Source organism: Caretta caretta, chromosome 1 (genome assembly GCF_965140235.1).
Source record: "Caretta caretta isolate rCarCar2 chromosome 1, rCarCar1.hap1, whole genome shotgun sequence".
NCBI classification, from domain to species: Eukaryota; Metazoa; Chordata; order Testudines; family Cheloniidae; genus Caretta; species Caretta caretta.
The window spans coordinates 21406519-21434350 of record NC_134206.1 but is presented as its reverse complement, the minus strand read 5'-3'; the positions used below and the strand labels follow the sequence as shown (position 1 = coordinate 21434350).

Here is a 27832-nt window from a genome sequence, read left to right as displayed (position 1 = left end):
CCCCTCTGTTTCAAACCCTAGTCCCTTAGGCTCATAGCCACTGATAAACTAAGCAAAGTAAAGTGAAAGGGAATAAAAGAGTATGTGCCATTTAAACACAATCAGTCAGTCAAACGCTCCTCTCTACACACAGTGAGCACCAGCTTTGGTCCAATTAACTAAACAGTTAATGGGGTACTGCAGAGGCAATTAACCCAAACAAACTTACTTACTTAAAACCAATTTTACTACTTCTGCATAAAAAACCCCCTTCTTTCTCTTTGTAGAGCTCTTTAAATCATGTTGCGCTTTAAAAAGGACATGCACATTCATCAGTGGCAATAGGCCAATTACATCCAACAGTTCACAGATGTTCACAGGAAAATGCTCAAGATTTCACTTCAACAAATTCCACTTCCTGGAGAAAATAACCTGAAAAGTATTTACACAAAGGCAGACGTAACCACCAGGATCCGAATCATCTCCCTCTATCTCCATAAGTACAACCCTATCAAATCTCAATAAACCTAAGTCAATAGATGAAAAAGAACAATTATCTCTTAAAAAGGGAAAAATAAATAAAACAAGTATGTTCCTCTGGCACTCTTATTTTGCCTCCACTTACTCTTTTCTGACTTTCCTGATAGTGATTTTCTAGGGTGATTGTAAGATCAACAGGAGGAACCAAAACTTTTACTATAGCTAGTGCTGAGTGCCTCACATTTTTCAAGATGAACCTGAAAATTTCCAAATTAAACAGCCCCCTTGATTACATTTGAAAGAATGAGGCTGTGCAGAAGGAATGTTGCAATGGTTGTTAAATGTAAAGTGGAATTTCTTCCTACATACCTCCTGTGCAACTTTATTTAAGTATTATGTCTCCCATCACTGTTGTCTTCTTTGATTAGGCTTGTAGGCTTCCTTTATTCCCTTCCTTTTTTGCCATTTTATTCCATTTTCTGTCATTGGATCTGTGGTTTGAGCCTGCCGTCTTGTTCCTTCTTTCATAATCCATTTTCAGCCTTTCTGGTTTCTTTGTGTAACCTGAGTCTGATGGGTAGCTTAAGCCTTCTCCCTGTTGCCTGCTGCTTGGAGAAGCTTCTGCCCCATCACCCCAGGGGTATAGGTCCTGGGTTCTTTATCTTGGCGCACGAAACCTCCACCCAAGGGGGACTCCTCCTAGTGCAATACAATGTGTGTTGTCCTTTGGGAAAACGTTTACTACCAAATAATGTACTAGAAGTGTAGTCCAATATACAAGGAATAAAACAATTATCACAATCCCCAAAATAACAATACAGGGAACAAAGGAAAAGGAATAAGGGAAAATAGTACTGTAACTAGAATAACAAAATAGCAGCAATTACTTAAACCCTTCACCTCCTAACATTTACAATGGGCCCAAACCATTCAGCTCCCTCCCAGCACCTGCCTAGGCAGAATGTGAGTTGAGAAGAAGTTCTTTAGTGGGTGATGCAATGATGTAAATCATTGTCCAGCATAAAATTCAGAGTCACAAATAAAATAAATAGACTTGGGATTTCTTACAGTGTCTTCACCCCTTGGATAGGGTCATCCTGAGGCTCTCTGATCTGGAGTCCAATGGAAAATTAGGCTGGCTCTTGATAGCCTAACCTGGAATTGCTCCTCAGTCTCCTGGGTTGCCTGTCTTGTTACCCCCAAAACAGACCCAAAGTACCCCCAGAATAGCTCACATATTGCCCCTTCCTGGGTTTACCAGAAGTTCCCTTTGGGTGACCCATTTACCTGTTTTTGCAAGGTGAAAGGGGTCCACCCTAGAGAAATTGCTGGGGTTTTGTGGGAAATACTTTTAGGAACAACTTCCCAGTACAGTTTAGACTTGCTACCTTTGGGAGGACATGAATACAGCCTTCCGATATAATTGATTGACACCCAGGGCATATTCTTCCGAAACGCGGTATTTTTTTTTATTTAGTGTAAAAGCAATTTTCACTATACAATAAGTCTAAACATAAAGCAAAAACATAAACAATCCTTGGATACAGCCTAAAAGTACCCAAACTATAAACATATAGTTAGCCCAATATTAAATGGCTGTGTTCTGTTTGCAGTGGTCAGTCTCCTGCTGGTATTGACAGCAATCTTAAACTTTATACATATAAAACAATGTAACATTCACAACACAGACACATTTTTATTAACCCAAACATACAGACACATATTCATTAATCCTATTTATATCTATATTTTACACTATAGCTAGCGTGCTTACCCTCCATAGTTTTCTCTCCGTCTGTTCTGTCACGGTCCTTTTCTGCTGTCACACTGTGGTTGCTTCTTCTGATTTCTTCTGACTTCTCCTTCTTCTTCTGCTCCTAACTTCCTAAATTTTGCCAACTGACTCTCTGTCTTTCATACAGTTTTTGAGCTGTTTTGATTGGCTATTCTTTCAAGCCTTCCTTTTCCTCCAGTCAAATTTATATCCTTTCTGATTGATCTATTCTTATAGTCCAATCAGAACTGCTAAATATGGCTATCAATCAAAGTTGTTACATAGTATTATGGTCTATTTGCTGTTGTGGTCTGGTGACTCTCACCTAGTTTTGGACTAACTGCCTGACTGATAGGGCAGCCAGGTGCCTGGTTTTTGACCAGAAAGTCTGTTAAAAAAGGGGTCCTGACACTGTCCAGCCAGATCTTCTGACTGGACACCCAATGTCCAGTTACTGCGGGGTGGAAGGCAGGGAGGCACCGGGTCATCACCCGCACGAGCCCCTACTTAGCCAGGACTGCCTCTTACTTGTGTCAGGCGGCTGCAGCTCACAGCCCTGGCTCCACAGGAAAGTCCCTCCTGACCCAGGCGAGGAGGGTGAGTGGGTGGAGAAAAGCATGCTCGGGGTGGGGGGGGAAGAGGAGTGGCTGGAGGTGGGGCCTCAGGGGAAAGAGGCAGGGCAGGGCCTAAGGGGGGAGGGGGAAGGACTTTGGAGAGAATAGGCAGGGCAGGAGTGGGACCTTGGGGTGTGTGTGAGAGGCGGGGCAGGGGAGGTTCCGGCCCTCCTGCTGGAGTGTCTGGTTTTTAAATGACAGGTTTCAGAGTAGCAGCCATGTTAGTCTGTATTTGCAAAAAGAAAAGGAGTACTTGTGGCACCTTAGAGACTAAGCAATTTATTTGAGCATAAGCTTTCGTGCATCCGATGAAGTGAGCTGTAGCTCACGAAAGCTTATGCTCAAATAAATTGCTTAGTCTCTAAGGTGCCACAAGTACTCCTTTGGTTTTGAAATATTACTAAGTTGGCAACCCTACTGACTGACCTCTCCCTGCAGTGTTGAAGTGACCTCAGTAAAGTGACCTTTACTTGACCCTAGATTACATTTGCTTGCCTGCCAACATAACACTATATGCTGAACTGAAAACTACTAACTCATCCTTCTTGACAGTGTGCCAACATTTCACACATACCAGATGAGGTGGGGCTGCGGATGAGAGGTTTGGGGTGCAGGAGGGTGCTCAGCACTGGGATCGAGGGGGTTGGAGCGCTGGAGCGGGTCTCAGCCACATGGTGTGGCCCCCGACCCAGTGCCCCAGCTTGAGCACCGGAGTGGGGCCTAGCCGCGTGGTGCGGCCCCCAACCCGGCGCCCCAGTGGGAACTCACGGGCTGGCTTAAAATGGCTCGTGGGCCAGATCTAGCCCGAGGGCTGTAGTTTGCCCACCCCTGCTCTAGGTCATTAGACCCATCCAAGCATCTTTTGTATTACAAAGCCGCTGCACAAAAGGAAGGTAGATGCTCAAGCCCATCTTTCCAAGTCATATGGTGTTTGTGAGCGACCTTTAACTAGGGTTTTTCTAGATGAAAAGTGAAGGGGCTGAAACAGGAGAAGCAGGAGCACAGAATATAAGCCATGAGGCCCTAGAGAGAGAGACAGAAGCACAAGGTAACTTCCTTTACAGCAGGGCACAGATACCTGAGCTGAGGTTTCTGCAAGAGGGAGTTGCCTATGTGCTATGTGTTATCATCCCTGTGAAAGGAAATAAAACTTATCTGCATTTTGTAGAAATACAGTGCACTATGAAAATACCTGACTCAGCAGCACCAATTTCTGCTCCAGACAGGAAACTGACCTAGCAGGCCCTGAAAGTCTGCTACCAGTTGGCAGAAGGGCAACACACTTTTCCCCCCGGTCCAATTATCTTAGATACTGGGAGTACTGCACTTCTGTGGGAGAAAAAGATCTGAGATAGCAGCTAAGAACTTGACAGAAAAAATAAGCAGTTTCCAGTGCAGTACACACTAATGGGACATATTTGATATCATGATAAATCTTTGTCTCAGACAGGGCCAGAGCTGTTTAATGCAAGAAAAGACTGCCGGGATTGAAATGGAGTCCCTTTTAGTTTGATCTCTGATCTTACCCGGTAGGCATAGCAAGAGGCCACACAGCTCTTGGGATTTCATGATTCTGCAATGGAGAACAGAAGCTTTTCTCAAATCTGAAAGAGGCTCTTAGTCTATATATTGAATGAAAAACTTATTATGGCCTGTGCCAAATACATAATGGATAGAGCTGAATAAATTTTAAGCACTTTAAAAGGGCTGTTTTCCAATTTTCTGTGTAGTACATTTTGTATAGATGCCTGTTAGGGACAGCGTGTGCTGCTGGGAGACTTCGGCTATGTCTACACTATGAACTAGGTGAGTGATTCCCCGCTCACATACATGTATTTGTGCTAGTTTGATTAGAGCTAGTATAAACAGTAGTGTACCCACCTGAACCTCATGGGTATGTATTTACTGCCTGTCTTACTGCGGCTACGTTACTATTTATACGTGTGCTAGCTCTCATTGAGCTGGTACGAGTGTTTGTATGTGAGCTGGGAATCTCACCCTTAGTTCGTAGTGTAGACATAGTTTTTGTCCTAATGGATGGGATGTTGGCTGATTTCAGTCTTGTTTAACCTTTTCTTTATTCTTCAAGCACTGTTAATCAGTGTTCTAAGCATCCCTTCTGAAGAGTCCTGTAGTTAGAGAGAGGACAAAATGTATATTTTCCACGTATTTGTTACGAGCATAAACAAAAGTATTGCAAATATTTGTGACCGCTTATTTTTTGCAAGTGGCAATCTGCATGTCCTTCATAGTTCTGACCATTTCTTCATGTTTTGCTTCCCCCAACAAGTTTGCTTAGTGAAACTCTCATTTGTAGCTTTATCTCACTTGTCTTGACTGCTGAATTTATTTTCTTTATGGTTTCTCTGAGTCCCAATGTTACAACCTTCAATTAATACAAACATGGCACTTGTCTCATCATGCATACCTGAAAATAAAAACATACCCCACCTTATGGAATCTTTCTAATCAATTTCATGATGGTTTTAGGATCTGCCCCCTAAAAATTTACTATCTGAATTGAGACAAAACAGAAAGGTATGTAACAGAGGATGAGGGGAAAGGGAAACAAGAGGGTAGCTGTGTCAGGAACAGTGCTTACATAGATTAGTCAAAAGTTGAATTTTCACGGTTTGAATCCCCCTTTTAAAGTATATAAATAAGCAAGAGAGATTTAATATCAGTCACTTCTGCATACCAGTCATTTGCATGAAATCTGTATCCATATGAATCTATATTCCTATCCTTGCCCCTTTCCCGTTAGCCTGTGGCCGTCTTGTCAGTGTAGATTGTAAGCTCTTCAGGACAGGGACTGTCTACTAATCTGTGTTGTGTATATGTCTAGCACAGTGAGGCCCCATCCTTGGCTAGTCTCTAGGCACTACTGTAATAAACATGATTCATTGTTAATAATATATCTCATTTCCCTTGTACAAGAATATACATAGGAAGTACCTTTATGCAGTAGAGTCCTCATGCCTCAAAATGTACAAGATCTTTTCTCCTGCATAAAGTTTTTTCTGGAGGAGTAATCTAGATTAGCACCTCCTATTGACACAATTCCCTGCCCCACCTTGTCTATACTCTTCTTTGCGATGCCCTGGTGCACCTGATATACTATCTGCATCAAGCCCACACCTTGTGTCTTTAATCACCTACCCTCTCACTATTTCAGTGTCTTTCTACCTACAGCTCCAGAAAATGGTCACATTTTTTACTGTTAAACCTTCCCTTCCCAGTTCCACAGCTGCCACTGTTCACTCCCCACCTCTCCAAAGTAGTCTCTTATTTTTGTCTCCCTTCCTCCCCTGCTTAACTTTTCAACTATCCATTTAAGTTAATGGGCAAAGAGATTTTAGGGTGTCACTCACTTATGAGGTCCCATTAGGAACTAGTGCATGGGTGCAACATCATCAAGTATCCAAGTAACTAATAAGAATGTGATTTGGGCTTTTACTGCCAACAACCAGATGCTGATAATCAATATCTCAAGTGGCTGCTATGATGTATACATATCCCCTGCATCCTCTGGTGCACAGTTTGCTATGCAGCTATTTCAGTTTCTTGTTATGTTTCTGCTAATGATGACCTGGTAATAGTGTCGTACTGGAGCAGATACAATGGCATATTTACACTGAGCTATGGTATTGCAGCTTGGGGATTGCCAATGCTGCTAAATAAAACCTTAATCTGATTTTTCTTCTTTATTGTATAATAACATTACTATTCTATAATCTGCAGCACCTTTTGTCTACAATTCTTAATCCATCATTGATAACTGTACATATAATATGGATATTTCTTCTGTATCTATCCAGCCTTACTCATCTGTCTAATTTCTCCTTTAAGGTAAATAATTACAGTTTAGAAGAAGTAACTCATGAAGAGGCAGTAGCAATATTGAAGAACACATCAGATGTAGTTTATCTGAAAGTTGGAAAGCCCACTACCATTTACATGACTGACCCTTATGGCCCACCAGATATTACTCACTGTAAGTGTCTCATTGCATATTATTTCATATGTGATATCATGCTTTAAGTGATTATTTTGACTTTTCAAATCTAGACAAATATCAGTACATCAGCGAAGCTTTTACAAGGCCTTGGAAGGCTGAAAAATGGAACTGTTCATTAAATATGATACTATCATGATCTGTTATATTTGAAATAATAATTCTGGACTTGTGCTGCAAAAAGTAACAAGATAACCATGCCACCAAACTTATTCCAACATGCTATTGTTGAATTTTAAGCAGGTACACTGTATCTTTTGTAACAACTAAGGGGAAAATATTTTTATGTAAATATAGTATTTTGATAAATCTTGGATTAACAAATGTGGAGAGAGGAGTGCTCAGTTCACAAGACAGGTACAACACAGGCAGCAGAAGACCTGCTTACATGGGCTTACCAAACAAAAAGCTTGAGGAAAATTGACAAGATATTTGCATTCAATGGAGTTGTAATTTACACAATATTTGCATACAGCATAAAATTGCCCTCCAAAAATTGCTACATAATTGCCATCCAATTCTATCAGTTACATCCCCATACATCAGGATACTAATGCCCCCTGTTTCCTATCCATCCGCTCCCTTATTTATATCCATCCTCTGCTTCTCTACCCAACAGTGTGGCAATGCTTCCCCTTGCACTCAGTGCATCTCTTCTTAATGTGCATGTAGTTCTCCCCTCCCCAGTACCCCATTCTTTGGGGTGGCACCTTGTCACTGAGGCTCCAGGCTCCTCTGCTTAGCTTCCCTTCTCCCAGCAGGCAGGACTAATCCATGCCACTGTGGTGTATCTTGCTGGCCTGCTGCAGATTCCCTCCGTTTGCCAATTAGTCAGTAAATGCTCCCTGCTTTAAGCTCCCTCTGAGTCTCTCTCTCGAGATGAGCCAGGAAGCAGTCTGATTGGCTTGCAAAATAAGGAGAGTAGGGAGTCTCAGCAACTGACCCCAGCTCATGCTGGCAAGCTGCCAAAAATGCAATTGTCACCAGAGGCCATGGAGCCAGCAAAGGGATGGAAAGACAAAAGTTCCCAGTAAAAGTCAGAGATTAGGCACTTCTGCATCATTATCCCTTAATTCTGATTTGGCATGCCCAGCTAAACATGGTTCTTTCTACTCACATGGCCCATAAAAGGGTGATAACTGCATTAGTGGTTTTGTAACATGCACATCTATATATTACACTGAATTGGACCTAGACCAGTTGGACCTGTTTATTTAGCAGACGCTACTAATCAGCCAACAGATGGTGATGATATTTGTTAACTGCTAATCTGGGCTGATTTCTTACCAGTGACTAAGGAGTAAAAAAGGCTCTCTAGCACCTTACTAATTCTTTGGATTATCTGGTCTTCCAAAATAGTATTTCAAAAATAGTGAAGCAGCGCATGCTGTTGAACAAGATTAGGGAGGCAGTGTTGCCTAATGGATAGAGTACTGGAGTAGGCCTCGGGAGACCTGGTTTTCATTCCTAGCTGTGCCACTGACCTGCTGGGTTACCTTGGGGATGTCACATCACTGCTCTGTGCCTCCGTTTCCCCATCTGTAAAATGAGGATAATGATACTGATCTCCTTTGTAAAAATGCTTTGAGATCTACTGATGAAAAGTGCTATCTAAGAGCTAGATATTATTATTAGTGATCAGAAATTTCAGTGAGGGAAAAAGCTTGAAAAAACTTTCAGTAATTGATGGGTGCATTGTGACGGGGCAAGGCCAGATGCTATAGTAAAGTAGTCGGAGACAGATATATTAGCCACAAGCTAAACAAATCCCTATTAGCATAAGGATAAGCAAATGGCAGCTGCTCCAGGTCAATTAAGACACCTGGGGCCAATTAAGATCTTCCCAGAAGGCAGGGAGGACAGCTAGGTTGATTGGGACACCTGAAGCCAATCAGGGGATTGCTGAAACTAGTTAAAAACCTCCCAGTTAGTCAGGTGAGGGTGTGTCAAGAGCTGTAGGAGGAAGCCATGCTGTTGGAGAGACTGAACAGTACAAACCATATCAGGTACAAGGAAGGAGGCCGTGAGGTAAGGGTGAAGTGGATCTTGTGGAAGTGGGGGGCTGCTGTGGGCATGTGGCCCAGGGAATTGTATGTGTCCTGTTTCTAAAAAGTCAGATACCATAGCTGATATTATTGGGGTCCCTGGGCTGCAGCCCAGAGTAGAGGGAGGGCCCGGGCTCCCCCCATTGCCCCATGATTAATCACTGAGACTGGGAGACAACAGAGATTGTGCAAGGGAGGATAGCTTCTCCTCACCTCCCTTGCTGGCTTATGATGAAAATGGCTCAGTAGGCTGTGACCCTTGCCTCTAGAGAGAGAAGGGCTACATGGAGGGTCATGGTGAGCCTCTGAGGCTAGTGAAATCTGCCAGGAAACGCGGGAGCCACAGAGACAAGGACAGAGCTTTGTCACAACATACAAGTTTGTTTGTCTCTTAGCAAGGAATGGCCTTTCCTTATAGAAGCATTTGGTCTTAAAATATTTAATAATTCACCATCTGAAGAATGGATTGAACCTATGACTAGAAAGTTTAAACACTTCCATTTCAAAAGGAAATTAATCATCAATCAGTGCAAAAGCATGTCTTTGTTTTTCCTCCTTAGTATTTCCTTTCCTATGATTACATGGATTAGAGATTTGGTCACAGCCATTATTACATATTTCCAGCCAGCACCATTGTTTTGAGACCCAAAGCAAAATACAAGCAAACAGCATAGTACTGTCTTTGTTAATCATTAGCATGTATCATATCTATATTAGCTTTCACTCTTCTTAACAGCTTTTCCTGGGATCTAAATTATGATGCAATCTAAATTGGCACTGAAAATTCAGTTTAGTGGGATTTGGGATCCCAACTCTTCTAGGGTCCTTTGAATAATCCCTGTCCTAAATTATAACCTGTTGTTTCCCCCTAATTTTTTTCTCTAAACTGGGTCTCTTATTATATTGCTTCTGGCACTCTAAAAATGATGGTATAAGACTTAATGTCCCTCTCATCTACTTATCTCCTACAACTATCTCCATTCCTTTTTGCATTCATGCACTTATTCATTAAATGCCTTCCTGCTCTCTGTCTCCAAAGCCATCCCCTTCTCATCCAAATCCCTCCCAAAGATCCTCTCCTTCCTTAATCTCCACACAAAGTGAATGAGTAAACAAAATCCTAGCCATTCATTCCCTTCACTGCCTTGTTTAGATTTTACACTCTTTGAGGCAGGAACTGTCTGTGTTTTGTGTCTTGTACAGCACCAAACACATTATTGGTGATTAAATTAAAACAATACTATCACATCAACCAAATGCAAATGTCACTCACTACAGTTGCTTATTTTAATCATCAGCTTATTCTCCACCAATGGAAAACCATATACTCACTGGCAACAATGGCACTTTAGAGTACAAGGCGTCTTTGGCTCCTATCTCACCAGGAAGATACTCACCGATTCCAAAGCACATGCTTGTAGAGGATGATTATACCAGGTTAGATATCTTTCTTTATATATTGCCTTTGGTAATGACTGCAATGCATATTAACAACAAGGGGGAAGAAACACAAGATAAAATAAAGAATGGGTTCAACAATATTAAATAAGTTAGTTGTATTCAAGTCGGCAGGGCCTGATGAAATTCATCCTGGGGTACTTAAAGAATTAGCCAAAGCAATCTCGGAACCATTAGCGATAATGTTTGGGAATTCGTGGAGGACAGGTGAGGTCCCAGAGGAATGAAGAAGGGCAAATATAGTATCTATCTTTAAAAAGGGGAACTGTTGACCAGTCAGCCTAACTTTGATACCTGGAAAGATACTGGAACAAATTACTAAACAATCAAATTGTAATTATGTAGAGGCTGTTATAAAGAGGATGGTGATTGATTGTTCTCCATGTTCATTGAAGGCAAGACAAGAAGTAATGAGCTTAATCTTCAGCAAGGGAGATTTAGGTGGAGATTAGGAAAAACTTTCTAACCATAAGGATAGTTAAGCACTGGAATAGTCTTCAAAGGGAGGTTGTGGAATCTCCATCTTTGGAGGTTTTTAAGAACAGGTTAGACAAACACCTGTCAGGGATGGTCTAGGTTTACTTGGTCTGGCCTCAACACGGGACTGGACGAGATGACTTCTCAAGGGCCCTTCCGGCTCTACCTTTCTATGATCCTATGGTAAATAACAACAATGGAGTATTTGGTGCAATAAATGGACTGACCTTATTATGTGGAAATGAGACAGCAGAGCTTTACCGTTGAGTTGGTTTTGAAGCAGATGGTGGGGGGGGGCGTCCTTTCTTTATATCCTGTATTTCAGCTAAGTGTTGCTCTGAGACAATTTATATTTCATTCTTATTTGAAGGGTGGTTAGAACATTGCTCACCCTGCCATCCTCTTTTTAAAGCTACTACAGAGATGAAGTATATGAAATGAGTTCTCATTATACTGTATAGTATGACAGAATGAAAATTGTACTTGTTTCCTTCAATATTCTTCTATTTTCATAGTTTCATAGCTTTTCAGGCTAGATGGGACAATTATGACTGACCTGCACACCACAGGTTAATAACCTCAATCCAGTAATTCCTGCTTCAAGCCCCCAGCTTCTGTTTGCTTTCGTTGTGTGTTTGCTCTTGTATGTCTCTAAGGTCCCTTCAGCTACATCACTTGTGTGGCAGGTGTATTCAAAGGGCTTCATGGCATTTGTTTTTAACAAAGGGTTAAAGTGTGGGAGAAACACACCTCCTCCCCCTAGCTTGGATAAAGGAACAGCTTCCTGCAGTTCTCTCTTTTCCTTGGCTGAGTGTGCTGAGAACTCCCTGCCTCTTTCAGTCTACTGTAGGAGTTTCACCAAAGATGAATTTAACCCAATGAGTTGTTTTCGTATAGGAGTTTCTTCCATCCAATTAGATATTTTTAGTTAACAGTTAAAAGATGTATTTCATCAAATTCTGGATCAAAGCTTTCCCTGGATCAATACCGTTTACATCATTTCTAGCTGCCTGTGTATTTAAAGAAAGTGATATTGTAACAAGGAATCCTGCATACCTAGTTCTTGGCAATGCAGTATATGGGGCCAGATTCAGCCCTGGTATAACAGCATCGATTTCAGCATCCTTGTGCCTGGGGAGGGTAGCTGCACTAAGGAGGGCATTGAGTAAGGTAAAGAATCCACAAAGAGAGCAAGTAACGAGTTAGGGAGGCTAGGAGGCCACGGGGGATGCAAGAAAGGAATCCGGAAAGAGGAGAAAAGCCAGAGTGTGAGTGAGGAGGCATTTAAACAGTTGAAGCTATAGGCGGGATGGGGAGGGATTCAAAGAATGTCCCGTGCTTTTCTCCATTCCATCTGTCCAGAAGGTTACACCCCATCCTATTGAATGCAGACCTATCCATGATGATCTGCTCAATCATCACCTCCATGCTTGATAACTACAGCTCATATCTAAGAGTGAAGTATCTCACCCTGGAAAAAGGGACTGGAGTGAGATGTTTGCAGCAACCTGCATTTTGTACTATTTGGGAAATGCAATAACTGGTACAAAACAAATCAGCTTGTCTGCTGAGCAGCAAGGGTTGCCGTGATTAGAGAACCCCACTGTTGTTCTCTCTGTATTGGATCCCGAGTGAATAGTGTTCAGTTTAGGTCTGGCACCAAAGCCCTCTTTTATATTGGCACTAGTAACCTGAGAGATTGGCTTTCTGTCTGCAGCAGTGACCTGCCATGACAAGCATATTTCATTGGAACCATAAAACTGTCATCCGGTAGGGAGAGGTTCATAAGTGTGACAGAACCAATCAAACAAAAATATCTTAATGCTAATCAAGCATTTACTCTTACCTGCTAGAAAGGAAGAAGATAATGTTGCCTTTTTTTTTTAGAATAATTGTTAGCACTCAGATGCTACTGTGATGGGCAACAGTATGTGAACTTGGATACTGTTGTACAGTGCTCATAATTAGAGCTGGTCTGGAAGTTTCCTAATGGAAGTCTTTCATCAGACCCTGGGAGAGTCGCCCTCCCTATCGATGATGTACTTCTCAAACTGGCTAAGGCCCTTTGGAGCACACTGGCTTCGATAGCGCCTGTGGCTAAGCACGTGGAAAAGTACTATTTCATTTCCATATGGGATTTGAGGGGTTTTTCTCCCATCCAGGCCCAAATTCTCTAGTTGTAACTGCGGTGAACAACAGAGCTTGGTGGGGCAGGTTTAAGTCCTCAAGGATAGGGACGCTAAATGAATGGATCCTCAGAGGCAGGAAGATTTACAGTTCTTCTTCCTTGTAGATGTGAATTGCTAACCAGCAAGCCTGCTGTCCAAGTAACATATTTTTTAACTGAACAGCTACATCAAAGTTTGTAGACCAGCTGCCCAAGGCCTTGCAAGAGGAATTTTGGGCATTTGTCTGTGTTAGACATCATGGACACCTCAGCCAGAGTGATGGCTTCCACAGTCATCATGAGGAGAGCTTCCTGGCTGCAGAATTTGGGCATTGCCCCTAATGTCCAACAAGCCACTGAGGATTTTCCTTTTACAAACACTGTTCTCAGACAAAAATGGCAAGATGCTACTCTCCTTCTAGGTCTCCAGGGCTATCCTGTGGTCCTTGGGGGGGTGTACACACCTGGTTTGTTTTCCTCCACTGTTCCTGGACTCCTTACAGTGGTGGTTGCATCCAGAGAATATTTTCCTGGTGGTTGCATCCAGAGAATATTTTCCAAGGCGTTCCCTTTGTCTGGTCCTCACCAGCCAAGCTGGTGATTACTGACACCTCCCTGATGGGTTAGGGGGCACTCTATCTTGCTCTGCTGAGAGGTGATCATACTGTGACAGTTCTGCATTGAGGAGACTATTACTCTGATAGCCATTCACTTGGCTGGGTTCAGAATCATCTTGCGGACCATCTCAGCAGGTATTTTTTCCATGAGTGGTCCATGAAGACAGATGTCCTCCAGGTCATCTTCACAGCTTGGGGCGTCCCGACAATCGACCTATTTGCAACAAGGGACATCAGGAAATGTCATCTGTTCTGCTCTTGAAGGGGGCTTCAGTCCAGGCTCACTGTCTGACGCTTTCCACCTCTGCTGGCAGTCAGCTCTCCTGTACGGCTTTCCCCTGATCCCAGTCATCCCTCAGGTCATCCTCAAGCTCAAGGTGTATCGGGCCAAGCTCATTCTCATGGCCCCAGCATGGCTGAGATAGTGCTGGCTCTCCGACCTTCTCACACTGTCTATTCAGCCTGCCCTACCGCTTCCTCCCCATCCCAGCTTACTCACTCAGAACCAAGGCCACACCTTGCATCATTCACTCAGCTCTCTGCATCTCACAGCGTGGCTGCTGCATGGCTAAATGAGGAGGAAGAGCAGTGTTTGGCAGCTGTCCAACAAATCCTCCTTGACGCAAACCCTCCACTAGGATGCCCTGTTCAGCTAAATTGAAGTGATTTTCATGTGATCATTAGCCTGCCTACCCTGGCCTCTATCCAGGACATTTTGGAGTACCTGCTGCACCTTCAGTCATTGGGGCTTCTGTTTAGTTCATTGAAAGTGCATCTGGAGGTGATATCAGCATTTCATCCCCCTGTTCAGGGAAGATCAATCTTCTCCAGTGCCATGATAGCAAGATTCTTAAAATCACTCCTTTGTCTACATCCTCCGGTCCAAGAGCCAGTTCCTCTGTAGGATCCTAACTCAGTGCTAGTGGCCTTAATAGGACCTCAGATCAAGCCCCAGGCATCTTGTCTCTTTCTGCTCACTTCGGAAAACTGCATTCCTGGTAGTGATAACATCTTCAAGGAGAGTGTGTGATTCACAGGCTCTAATGGCAGAATCTCCTTACACACAGTTCTCCAAAGACAAAGTGACTTTATGACTGTATCCAAAATTTTTGTCTAAAGTGGTTTCTTGGTTTAATTTGAACGAGGTGGTATGTTTACCTGTGTACTTTCCTGAGCTGTTTTCAACTCCAGAAGAGCAGCATCTCCAGACGTTAGATATCAGGCAGTTCCTAGCTATTTTTCTGGATAGAACTAAACCTTTTCATAGGTTTCAGAGGAACAGCCGTGTTAGTCTGTACCACACAACAGAACCACTAACCCAGGAACTTATCCTTGCAACAAAGCCCGTTGCCAATTGTGCCCACATATCTATTCAGGGGACACCATCACAGGGCCTAATAACATCAGCCACACTATCAGAGGCTCGTTCACCTGCACATCCACCAATGTGATATATGCCATCATGTGCCAGCAATGCCCCTCTGCCATGTACATTGGTCAAACTGGACAGTCTCTACGTAAAAGAATAAATGGACACAAATCAGATGTCAAGAATTATAACATTCATAAACCAGTCGGAGAACACTTCAATCTCTCTGGTCACGCAATCACAGACATGAAGGTCGCTATCTTAAAACAAAAAAACTTCAAATCCAGACTCCAGCGAGAAACTGCTGAATTGGAATTCATTTGCAAATTGGATACTATTAATTTAGGCTTAAATAGAGACTGGGAGTGGCTAAGTCATTATGCAAGGTAGCCTGTTTCCTCTTGTTTTTTCCTACCCCCCCCCCCCCCGATGTTCTGGTTTAACTTGGATTTAAACTTGGAGAGTGGTCAGTTTAGATGAGCTATTACCAGCAGGAGAGTGAGTTTGTGTGTGTATGGGGGTGGGGGGGATGTGAGAAAACCTGGATCTATGCAGGAAATAGCCTGACTTGACTATGTAAAGAGTTGTCACTTTGGATGGGCTAGCACCAGCAGGAGAGTGAATTTGTGTGGGGGGGTGGAGGGTGAGAAAACCTGGATTTGTGCTGGAAATGGCCCACCTGTTGATCACTTTAGATAAGCTATTACCAGCAGGACAGTGGGGTGGGAGGAGGTATTGTTTCATATTCTCTGTGTGTATATAAAGTCTGCTGCAGTTTCCACGGTAAACATCTGATGAAGTGAGCTGTAGCTCACGAAAGCTCATGCTCAAATAAATTGGTTAGTCTCTAAGGTGCCACAAGTACTCCTTTTCTTTTTGCGAAACCTTTTCATGTTTCACCTCATTTGTTTGTGTAATATGCAGATCACATGAAGGGTCAAGTGGTCTGGATAACATCCTGCATTAAGACTGAAGCTGTTTCATATGCAGCTATGCCTCCTCAGTGGATGTGAGCTAATTCAATGAGGGTGCATGCAAAATGCAGTGTTCCTCAGTCACCTTCCCATATTGGACATGTGCAGGGCTCCTACATGGTTGTCGATACATACGTTCACAAACCATTACGCCATAAATGCATCTTCCAGGGTTGATGCAAGCTTTGGTAGAGCGGTCCTGCAGTCCTTGTTTAGGTAGACTCCAAGCCACACCTCTTGTGTGGTTACTGCTTGTGAATCACCTAAGTGAAATACACAGTTGAATCAACTCAAAGAGGACGAAACAGTTATTTACTATAACTGTTCTTCTTCGAGATGTGATGCAGAAGTGTATTCCATGACCCACCTTCCATCCCCTCTGCATCAGAGTCTCATTTCTGGGTGTTCCATGAGAAGGAACTGAGGGGAGCACTGCCTCATGTAGCCAGGGGTGCGGTATGGCCAACAGGCGTGAGTGCCGCCCCTCTATGGGTACTGCTAGTCAAATTTCTCTGGCTCTGGTGCACTGGGTGTGCAAACACCTAAGTGGAATACATGTCTGCATCAGATCTTGAAGAACCACGGTTACAGTAAGTAACTGTTTCTTTTCTTTCACTTTCTCATTGTCATAATATTTCTGTTGTATATTTTAATGCAATGTGAATAAAGCAAGAGCAAAGGTCACCTTGAGGCACCAGTGTAATGATGTTGAATGTTTTCCTTTTTCTGTGCTTTGTTTAGTTTTGTACGGTAGCATGATCCAAAATGGCACCAATTAAGGCACAATTTTATTTTTTACACATATTCTTGTTGGACACTAAATATTAAATAGTGCCAGCAATGGTGACTTTGCAGTTCTCTTCCTGCATATTTTGTCCTTTATGGTATCGTTGTCACATTTTTAGATATTAATAAAATAACACAATTTCACGCTAGTGAACTATGTGACCAAAAGTAAATAAGACACATGCCAGTAACTATAACTACCAATACAATCTTTAATATTGTGCAGATATGTTGTTCTTTAAAAATGCTTCCATTAAGCTAAAGAAAAGACACAATCTGGCCCTAATTTTTTTTTTTGGGTCATCAATTACTTTGAGGGAACTGTAAATCACTGTTTGCTCTCTCGCAGACATCTGGCTCCCTATTTTTAGAAAATTGAATGTACCTTCTAATAAATTCCATAGTTCTCAGATGTTCACTTTTCCTGCCTTTAATAAGAGAGATGGGCAGAAGAGTCCAGAAAAATAAAGGACTCTTGTGTTGTGTTTTACATTCTTTTTAACGTCTGAAAACCAGTGTGTCAAGCTGCTGTGCTACAGCTGACGTAAAATTCACTTTAACGCTTAGCTGTGGCTAGATATTAAAAATTCATGAAAAAAGCCATCTGAGTTGCCTGTTTTGCTGTGAAATGCATGTTTGATTTCTTTTTATATGTAGCTTTGTTCAATAACATCTTTGTTAAGCGGAGAATGCTGGTTTGGGAGCCGGGGGAGAGGGAACATTACACTGAAGGCTCCAGGGAATTTTTCTCTTTATTGAGAGTGGCATTGCACAGCCATTTCTTGTTTCCTTACATAAGCTACAAGACATAATTTATCAAACTGTCTTGTAGAATCAACTTGAATGCTGTTTTAATGCACAGGTTTGATCATAATTAAAATATGATCACTAAATGTGTAGTATAAAATCTGTCATATAACCATTTTCTGACAATGTTGTGGTCTTTAGTAGAGCACAAAAATAAAGCAGGAAAAAAGACTTGAGGATTTCGGTAAAGAGAATCTGCAAACTCTTCCTCAGGGATCTTGAATGAGTTGACTTGGCCCATCTATTGAAAAAACACTGCACATGTTTTTAAAGGGTATATATCGCTGAAGGGAGTTAGCTGTACTTCCTATTAGCATTATTCTTGAAGAAGCAGAATCAAAATTCATATTTCCTAGGTGAATCAGATCAATGTGTAATGTAGACAGTGTTTTCATTTAATGAATTCTATAACATCTTTTTGACCTGGTCTTGTAATATGATGAATAAAAAATAAATAGAATTGAGCTGATACAGTTATAAAAAAATATGATGCATAATCAGTCCCTTTGAAGAACCAGGGTAGGATAGTCTGAAGCACCACTTTGTCTAAAACACAGCATATCACCTCTCCCAAATACATGGGTAAACTATGTATCACTCTAAATATAGGCGGGGCTGGTAGCACTGCCTATTATTAAGGTTGCCTGACGCTTCCAATTATAAAACCAGATTATGAGTTTATTCTAACTGAGTCAAACTTTTAACAGCTCGGGTAGAAATTTTCCATGCTAGGTTTCTGCCTCTAGCTGTTTTTTTGTTTTGTTTTATTTTGTTTTTTTAATTTCACCTAAAACAGTTCAGCCATTTCTGAGAATGGGGCTAAGGTGAAATGTATCGTTTTGCCTGTGTTAAAAACGTTATGGTGACTTTTTCTTTGACAAGACTAGTGCTCCCGTACTTTGGACTACAAGGACTTTAAATTTGGCAAGAGGGTGGCCTTTGTTTCAAGGATATGCCTCTTGTCATTCCTGTGAAAAGCCACCCAAATTTGCAATTTGCACATGCTCAGGAGAGACTAGTTCAGTTTAACAGTTATAATCTCTGAATAATCTGCCCTTACTGAGCATGCTCATGCCTCTCGCAGCTCCCAGTACTGACCTGCCTGCACATGCACCATCCCCACAGAGTAAATGAGCATCCTCAGTCCCAGAGTTACAGGGGTGAACCTGGACTTTCCCTGTAATTGTTGCTGCCCAGCTGCTCCCCATCTAGGTGGGACCAGACACTGGAAATGAGAGCAGGAAGCCTATGACTAGCTGGACAAGAAGACTGAGTCTGGCACAAGGAGCCAGGAGTGGGGAAGAGACAGGCCAGGGCCAGGGCAGAAGGGATCAAGCTTGGTAGATATTGGCAGAAGTCTGTGCCCTCTAGACATACTCCCCTCCAGAGCCTGGAATGGAACCCATAATTCCTGAGTCTCACCATTCCTCTGCTGTCAGCAGATCGCTGTGAAACCAACGGAAAAAGTGTCTCCCCCATTCCCCTCTAGTGCTGATTCACATAGAGGATGACAACTAGTACTACTGTCGCTATCAGTTACTTTGCTAATTCAAGTGACAGAGATTTGTGCGATGGATGTAAAGATTCCAACCCTGCTAATGGCCCAGGTGGGTGTTAATATGATGCCACATGATGAAATTTCTGTTGTTTCAATTTTCTTTTTAAATACCTCAGAAAATACACACAAAAACTCTGTGTTAAAAGAACATTATTAAGGCTCTCAAGTCAAGCATTGAAAAGATAGGAAATGCCAGAATTAAGGTTGTCTTTGCAACTTTAATTCAGCCCCATGTGCATGTGAATTATGATACAGTCTGTACTTTACCAAAAAATGACAGCTCATATTTCTTAACAGTATCTTAGAAGTCAGTTATTTAAATGAAGCATGACGTTTATTATATAACCGTTTTACAGGATTTCATATGTTTGAAGCTCAAGAATGATCTTAAACTAGTGAATTGTTTCTTTGTCCTGGGATTTAATATGCCAAACCCAAATTATTTCAATTCGTAATTGTTAAACATGAATTACCCCCTCTCTCCAAATTAAAATGGATATTCAGCTATTTTCAAGGAGTCAAACCCTCAGTGTTCCAAAATAATTTACATTGTATTAAAAATGTAAGCCAAGATTTTCAGAAATGGTTGCCTTGATATATCTGATTTTTCATATGTTAGACTTTTACAGTTTCCCTTGAGTTCAAAGGAAGCTGCTGGATGTTCAGCTCTTCTGACAAAATCAGGCTTTAGAACTTTAGGCTCCTATTTTGAATATCATAATAAGACAAGTTTATGGGGATGGTATATGAGACTGCCTACAATGACATATAGTTGATCTGTGACTGCTAGCAGCAAATATCTCCAATGGCTGGTGATGGGACACTAGATGTGGAGTCTCCGAGTTACTACAGAGAATTCTTTCCCACGTGTCTAGCTATTGGGTCTTGTTCACATACTCAGGGTCTAACTGATCACCATATTTGGGGTCAGGAAGGAATTTTCCTCGGGGTCAGACTGGCAAGACTCTGAGGGTTTTTTACCTTCCTCTGCTGCATGGGTCACGGGTCACTTGCAGGTTTAAACTAGTGTAAGCGATGGATTCTCTGTAACTTGGAGTCTTTATATCATTATTTGAGGACTTCACCCCTAACCTCTGGCTGAGTTACTGTATTACAGGAGTGGGTGCATGAGGTTCTGTGGCCTGCAATGTGCAGGAGGTCAGATTATCCAGTAAGTTCTTGGAAAGTATTGGAGACAATTTTTTATTTCAGAAGGTGAAGACAGCTACTAGGGGAGAGGTTGTTCTAGATTTGATTTTGACAAAGAGGGAGGAACTGGTTGAGAATTTGAAAGTGGAAGGCAGCTTGGGTGAAAGTGATCATGAAATCATAGAGTTCATGTTTCTAAGGAATGGTAGGAGGGAGAACAGCAAAACAAAGACAATGAATTTCAAGAATAAAGACTTTAGCAAACTCAGGGAGTTGGTAGGTAAGATCTCATGGGAAGCAAGTCAAAGGGGAAAAACAATAGAAGACAGTTGGCAGTTTTTCAAAGAGACATTTTTAAGGGCACAAGAGCAAACTATCCCACTGCATAGGAAAGATAGGAAGTATGGCAAAAGACCATCCTGGCTTAACCAGGAGATCCTCAATGATCTAAAAATCAAAAAAGAATCCTATAAAAAGTGGAAACTAAGTCAAATTAAAAAGGATGAATAAAAACAAATAACACAAGCATGTAGGGACAAAATTAGAAAGACCAAGGCACAAAACGAGAACAAACTAGCTAGAGACATAAAGAGTAACAAGAAAAAGGAGAGTAGGATTATAATTCAAAATGATCTGGACAAACTGGAGAAATGGTCTGAAGTAAATAGGATTAAATTCAGTAAGGACAAATGCAGAGTACTCCACTTAGGAAGGAACAATCAGTTGCATTCATATAAGATATGATAAGACTGCTTAGGAAGGAGTACTGCAGAAAGGGATCTAGGCATCATAGTGGACCACAAGCTAAATATGAGTCAACAGCGTAACGCTGTTGCAAAAAACCTGAACATCATTCTGGGATGTAGGATCAGGAGTGTTGTAAGCAAGACACGAGAAGTAATTCTTCCGCTCTACTCCACGGTGATTAGGCCTCAACTGGAATAGTGTGTCCAGTTCTGGGTGCCACATTTCAGGAAGGATGTGGACAAATTGGTGGAAGTCCAGAGGAGAGCAACAAAAATGTTTAAAGGTCCAGAAAACATGACCTATGAGGGAAGATTGAAAAATTTGAGTTTGTTTAGTCTGGAGAAGAGAAGACTGAGAGGGGATTTAACAGTTTTCAAGTATGTCAAAGGTTGTTACAAGGAGGAGGAAGAAAAATTTGTTTTTCTTAACCTTAAAAAGAAGCAATGGGCTTAAACTGTAGGAAGGGAGGTTTAGGTTGGACATTAGGAAAAACTTCCTAACTGTCAGAGTGGTTAAGCACTGGAATGAATTGCCTAGGGAGGTTGGGGAGTCTCCATCATTGGAGAGTTTTAAGAGCAGACAAACACCTGTCAGGGATGGTCTAGGTATACTTAGTCCTGCCATGAGTGTAGGGGACTGGACTAGATGACCTCTCGAGGTCCCGTCCAGTTCTGTGATTCTATGATTAGATGATCATGATGGTCCTTTCTGACCTTAAAGTCTATGAGTCAATGAGACAATAGGAATTCTTATTTTTTCCACAACAGTAAGACTATTGTTTTCAATTACTGTTTTCTTTGTAATCCATAATGTATTAGCTGGCAAATAGTATCTGAGACTAGTGAGTTTAGGTGCACAAAATTAGAAGCTGTACGCTGTACCATTCCTCTTAGTTCCTTCTGACTTCTGAATCACAACCACTATCTTCCCTGTCTTCAAATGATCATTGACAATAATTTGTGTTGGAATAGAAAATTCTGGCCAGGATGCTAGCATAGACCTCTGCTTTTACGTGCAGAACTGATTAAACTTGTTTTTTAAGATCTCATTTGAAACACACTCATATGGCACAATTACCACTTTTTCTACCTTCTAAGGATTAAGGGCGGAATCAGCATTGATGGGATTTGAACATGTGGTTGGAGTTTAGATGTTTAAAACCTGATGCGTAGATCACTAAGCTTTCTCCCTACAGTGTAGATAATGTTGATTGAAGCACAGAAAAATATATGTGGCAGAATAAATATACCCAGAGTCTCTGGGTAAATATGCAGTTTATCAATGTGCATAAAGTATCTCTTTGGAAAACTCGAAGGAATCTAAATGCAAAAAAGTGTTTAAATGGTCTTGTTAACAGGAGTGAGGCATTCCATGTATTCCACAAAGCACTAAAACATTGCTTCTCCCTTAAGCATATGTTTGCAACTATGGTAAAATTATAGACTCATGAAAATAGGAGGTTATATTAGGAAAGCTGACAAACTATTGTAGGAGTTTTTCCGGAAAAACTAGCATAATGTACTATTTTTGTATTTTCCTTTTCTATTTCTCTAACTCTCTTTACCAGTTTTCTCTTTTTTTTTAAACTGAAATAAACACAAATTTCAATGTATCCCAATTCCTAATACACAAACTTTAAATTGATGTTGTCAAGGTTCCTCCCCCACTCTGAACTCTAGGGTACAGATGTGGGGACCTGCATGAAAAACCTCCTAAGCTTATCTTTACCAGCTTAGGTCAAAACTTCCCCAAGGTACAAAATATTCCACCCGTTGTCCTTGGATTGGCCGCTACCACCACCAAACTAATACTGGTTACTGGGGAAGAGCTGTTTGGACGCGTCTTTCCCCCCAAAATACTTCCCAAAACCTTGCACCCCACTTCCTGGACAAGGTTTGGTAAAAAGCCTCACCAATTTGCCTAGGTGACTACAGACCCAGACCCTTGGATCTTAAGAACAATGAACAATCCTCCCAACACTTGCACCCCCCCCTTTCCTGGGAAATGTTGGATAAAAAGCCTCACCGATTTGCATAGGTGACCACAGACCCAAACCCTTGGATCTGAGAACAATGAAAAAGCATTCAGTTTTCTTACAAGAAGACTTTTAATAAAAATAGAAGTAAATAGAAATAAAGAAATGCCCCCTGTAAAATCAGGATGGTAGATATCTTACAGGGTAATTAGATTCAAAAACATAGAGAACCCCTCTAGGCAAAACCTTAAGTTACAAAAAAGATACACAGACAGAATTAGTTATTCTATTCAGCACAATTCTTTTCTCAGCCATTTAAAGAAATCATAATCTAACACATGTCTAGCTAGATTACTTACTAAAAGTTCTAAGACTCCATTCTTGGTCTATCCCCGGCAGAAACCAGTATAAGACAGACACACAGACCCTTTGTTTCTCTCCCTCCTCCCAGCTTTTGAAAGTATCTTGTCTCCTCATTGGTCATTTTGGTCAGGTGCCAGCGAGGTTACCTTTAGCTTCTTAACCCTTTACAGGTGAGAGGAGCTTTCCCCTGGCCAGGAGGGATTTCAAAGGGGTTTACCCTTCCCTTTATATTTATGACAGATGTACTCTATGTTGTGTTGCTAGTGGATCAAATGTAAGGAATTGAAAGAGGGCAGAAGATAGATAATGTATACCAACCACCACTCATTACACTTGGAAAATTCTTGAACTTATTTGGATTAAATTGGTGTTGACTTCTTTATGGTGATGTATTCTAAAGGTGAAGTTAAAAGTTAATTTCAGACTTGTTAGCAACCTATTTAGATAGTGTTACTTTATTAGTCTGTTTTAGTGAACTTAAATACAAATGGCTAGTCTGTTGGTGTGCTGAGACCAGTTGCTATCATGCTGACCAGTATTCTCTCATTGATTCCTTGAATTCCTCTCATTGATTCCTTGAATTCCTCTCATTGATCTGTCCATATCTGTATGTGGTTTCTTGTCTTATACTTAAATAAGGCAGGAGTGTCTTTGTGTTTTTATAGTGCCTACCAAAATGGAGTCATTGTGGTCCATGAATGGAGGTCCTAGGCACTACAATAATACAAATAATAAATTGAATATAATTAAAATATTTACATTCACATCTGATTTTAAAATGTGATCATCTGAATGTGGATTTTAATCTGGACAGAGCACTATAGACATGACTTTCACAACCCCTCAGCTTCAGGAAAAGTGCCAGCAACAAAACAGCAGTCTTCATCAACTTCGCTAAAGCTTTTGACTCTAAGTCACAAGGGTCTCTGGAAATGTTTGTTCACGTTTGGATGCCCTGCAAAGTTTAGTTCTGTCATTTGGTCCTTTTATGATGGGACGAGGGTCAGTGTGTTGGAAAATGGTGAGATATCTGACTCCTTTCTGGTGACCAATGGCAACAAACAAGACTGGCTCCCATGCTCTTTTGCATCCTTTTTTGGAGCTATGCTTAGGGATGCATTTCATGACATTGACAGAGGAGTATTTATCCAGTTCCACACTGATGGGATTTTGTTCCATCTGCAACACTTCAATGTTCACATGAAAGTGGCAGATTTACTCATTAAGGAACTTTTGATTGCTGATGATTGTGCACTGGCTTCTCACTCGATTGATGACGTTCAATTTATAACTGACCGCTTTGCTCATGCAATCATTTTGGTTTTACAATCAACCTAAAGAAACCTGTGCCAGGGGATAGGCATGTCTTCCCAGTTAAGATCAAAAGTGCACCTCTCAAGTCCTTGAAGTTTTGCTGCCTCAGGAGTGAACTGTCACAGAATGCCACAAATGAGGATGAGATTACCGATCACAAAGCTAAAACCAGCTCTGCATCTGGAATGCTCTCACACCACTTTAGAAAAATAGAGGCATCAAAATAAGCACTAAACTAAATGTCTGTTGAGGGGGGTCATGCTTACAATGCTTCTGTATGATTGTGAGATGTGGACAACAAATTGCCACCATATTGATTGGTCCATATGTGCTGTCTCTGGTATAGTTACAGTATCAGTTGGAGGGACAGGATTCCCAATATCAAAATTCTTAATTATTGTCAGGTATCTGGCATTCAAAGCATGCTCATAAAAGCTTAGCTGCATTGATCTGAGCATCTCATGAGCATGGCCCACTCGAGAATACCCAAGGCCATATTTTATGGTGAGCTAAAGTAAAGCTTTTTTTCTCATGGTGGCCAGTACAAATGATATAAAGACACACTGAAGTCTCAAATGTGAAAGCATGTCCAGTTGACGTCACCAACTGGGAAGCAAGATGATGGCAGATTTGTCATGTCATCAAGAACCACTTTGAAGCAAGTCATTAGCACCTTATGTGAAATCTGTGAACATGACAAAAGCAAGGATACAGCAGCCTGTGATGTTGATGGGTAATCTCGTCTGTCCCACATGTATCAGTGTTTGCAGTTCTTGCATATATGTGTTTGTTTGCTGAATCTTTTATGTCAACATGGACAGGAGACTCCATCATAATCAAAGTGCATTTCTATTCAGAAAAATGACTGTGCAAATAGCATTGTAGGGTGGCATGTTTATTTTCTGTCAGACTGAATGTGGTATTTCCTGTCTGTAAGCCTGCAAACTCAACGCGCTTTAAGAGCTAAAATGAATTCTTTTTAATCTCACACATCATAAAGATTCACATTCCAAATTATGCCTTCAGTGACACCAGTGCAGGCAGACTGTTTTAGGTGAATTTGTGCAGGTGTAGTTGGTTCAGTCTGATAAACAATTCTGTTGCTCCTGTACAAGAATGAAGAATCCTACCACTATAACCCCTTGTCAGCTTAGTTGGCTCCTCAGATCTGCTGAGTGGAGTAAAAGTAAAAATATAAAGAAAGTTTGTCACTAAAGTAAACAGATATTACTTTGAATACTCAATCTTGTTGAGCCAATATGTTGAACAAGAAGGTGCCAATTTACCATAGTCATTTTCCAGAGTAGAGCTGCATTAAGGGTTATATTTTCCTTCTGGTGCTATAATTCTCAATAATGGCTGTTGTTCAGAGTGTGGAGGCATTGTTAGTGGAGTATCAAATGGATTGGTATGGGGACCATGGCAGCTCAAAGAGATATGTAAAACATTCACAGAGGGGTTGAGATTCTGTAAATAGAGCCCTGCTTTAGTTGATATGATAGCTCAATGCATTTGCTCTTGTTATGAGATATTTGCATCTTGATATCCTTCAGAAGATCTTACGGGGGTGGAGTGAGGGTGAGGGGAGAGGTGAGTATGTGTGAGGTGTTCTTGTTGCACTACATAAACTTCCTCCAGACAGTTCTCTGAGCTACCACACTCCCAAACATTTATCATCTTCTGTTTAAAGGGCTCTTACGAGCACAACATTGAATTCAGTAAAAATAGTAACAATATTAAAGCAGCTATTTTTTAATTCTTAAATAGCGTTATATAACATCAAGATTTAGGTCTGAAAATTTCAAGAAAACGAGTTAGTTTAATTATGTCTGCCATTATGCTAAATTACCAATAACAATTGTACATAGCTATTTCAATTACAGTAACACTTTCCATAATTTCCTAGTAGTGGAGGCCATTCATGAACGAGACAGACAAAATAGCTCAAAGTCCACCCTGGAAAGTAAGGACCCCAACAGACTAGATGTTTTTGGTCCCCAACCTTATTCTTCAACCACACTTTTTGGTTCAGAATAGCAAATCATGCTCATGGCAAAATACCACTATCTGAATTACAACAAATTAAATGTGTTTATTGAGCACTTACTAGATTAACATTGTGATGTACGTAAAGCCATTGCACATTGCTCCAGACCTCCTTGGACGTTGCAGATATAGCAGCGTGGTCTATATCCACTACAGTGGTCATGAGGAGAGCTTCTTGGCTGAAGCTGTTGGGCATCCCAAGAAAGGTCCAGAGTACCTCCAAAGACCTCCCCTTTGAAGATTGCAAGCTCTTTAAAGACTTGACATATACATCTCTTCAAACTTTCAGATGCCGTTAATGTTAAAGGTTCTCAACAAGATCAAACAAGATCGGAAGAGGGTCATATTGATTGCATCAACATGGCCAAGACAAGTTTGGTATCCCTATCTAATCAGACTCACTTTTCACCCTCCATGCGAGTTTCTATTCATTCCTTGCCTAATGACTCAGGATGCTGGTCAAACACTTCACCCCAGCCCGCAGATTCTGAGACTTCAAGCATGGTTTCTTGGTGGGTTCTCGGGAGTCGAGGTATCCTATTCAGGAGAGGTACAACACATCTTATTAGATGGTAGAAAAGACTCCACAAGAAATACTTACCTCCAGAAATAGAAAAGCTATTATCTTTGGTGCAACAGTCATCAGATTTAGCTGACTCACTCTCTTCTTCCCAGGATATTGGATTACCTGTTGGAACTGAAAACATTGGGTCTTTCTGTGAATTGCATTAGGACATACTCAGCAGCAATAACAGCTTTTCACACAGCCAGAATGGATTTTTCACTCTTTGCTTACTCAACTACAACAAGATTTCTAAGAGGTTTTTCGAATCTCTGCCCCAAAATCAGAGATCCCATTCCTAGCTGGGACCTCAACTTAGTCCTGAATTCCTTTTGAGCTACTAGCTACGTTTTCTTTATTAGATTTATCTATGAAGACAGCCTTCCCTGTAGCTATCACTTCTGCGCAAAGGGTTGGAGAAGTGGGGATTTTAATGGCTGACCCCCCCCCCCATTTGCAGTATTCACCAGAGAGAAAGTATCACTATGGATCAATCCAAGATTTTTACCTAAGTCGTCCTCAGAATTTCTTATTAATCAAACCATTTATCTTCCAT

The 27832-nt window shown here is 41.3% G+C and overlaps 1 protein-coding gene across 23 annotated transcripts in view; it reads left to right on the top strand.

Annotated features, from left to right (window-relative positions):
- DLG2 (discs large MAGUK scaffold protein 2) overlaps nt 1–27832 on the top strand; it is a 1511004-nt gene that overhangs the window by 1105756 nt on the left and 377416 nt on the right. For all 23 annotated transcript variants that reach the window (XM_048840921.2, XM_075126424.1, XM_048840889.2 and 20 more), the window contains 2 exons: nt 6697–6841; nt 10206–10344. In XM_048840921.2, the coding sequence (XP_048696878.1) occupies nt 6697–6841; nt 10206–10344 (284 nt within the window). The remainder of the gene's footprint in view (nt 1–6696; nt 6842–10205; nt 10345–27832) is intronic.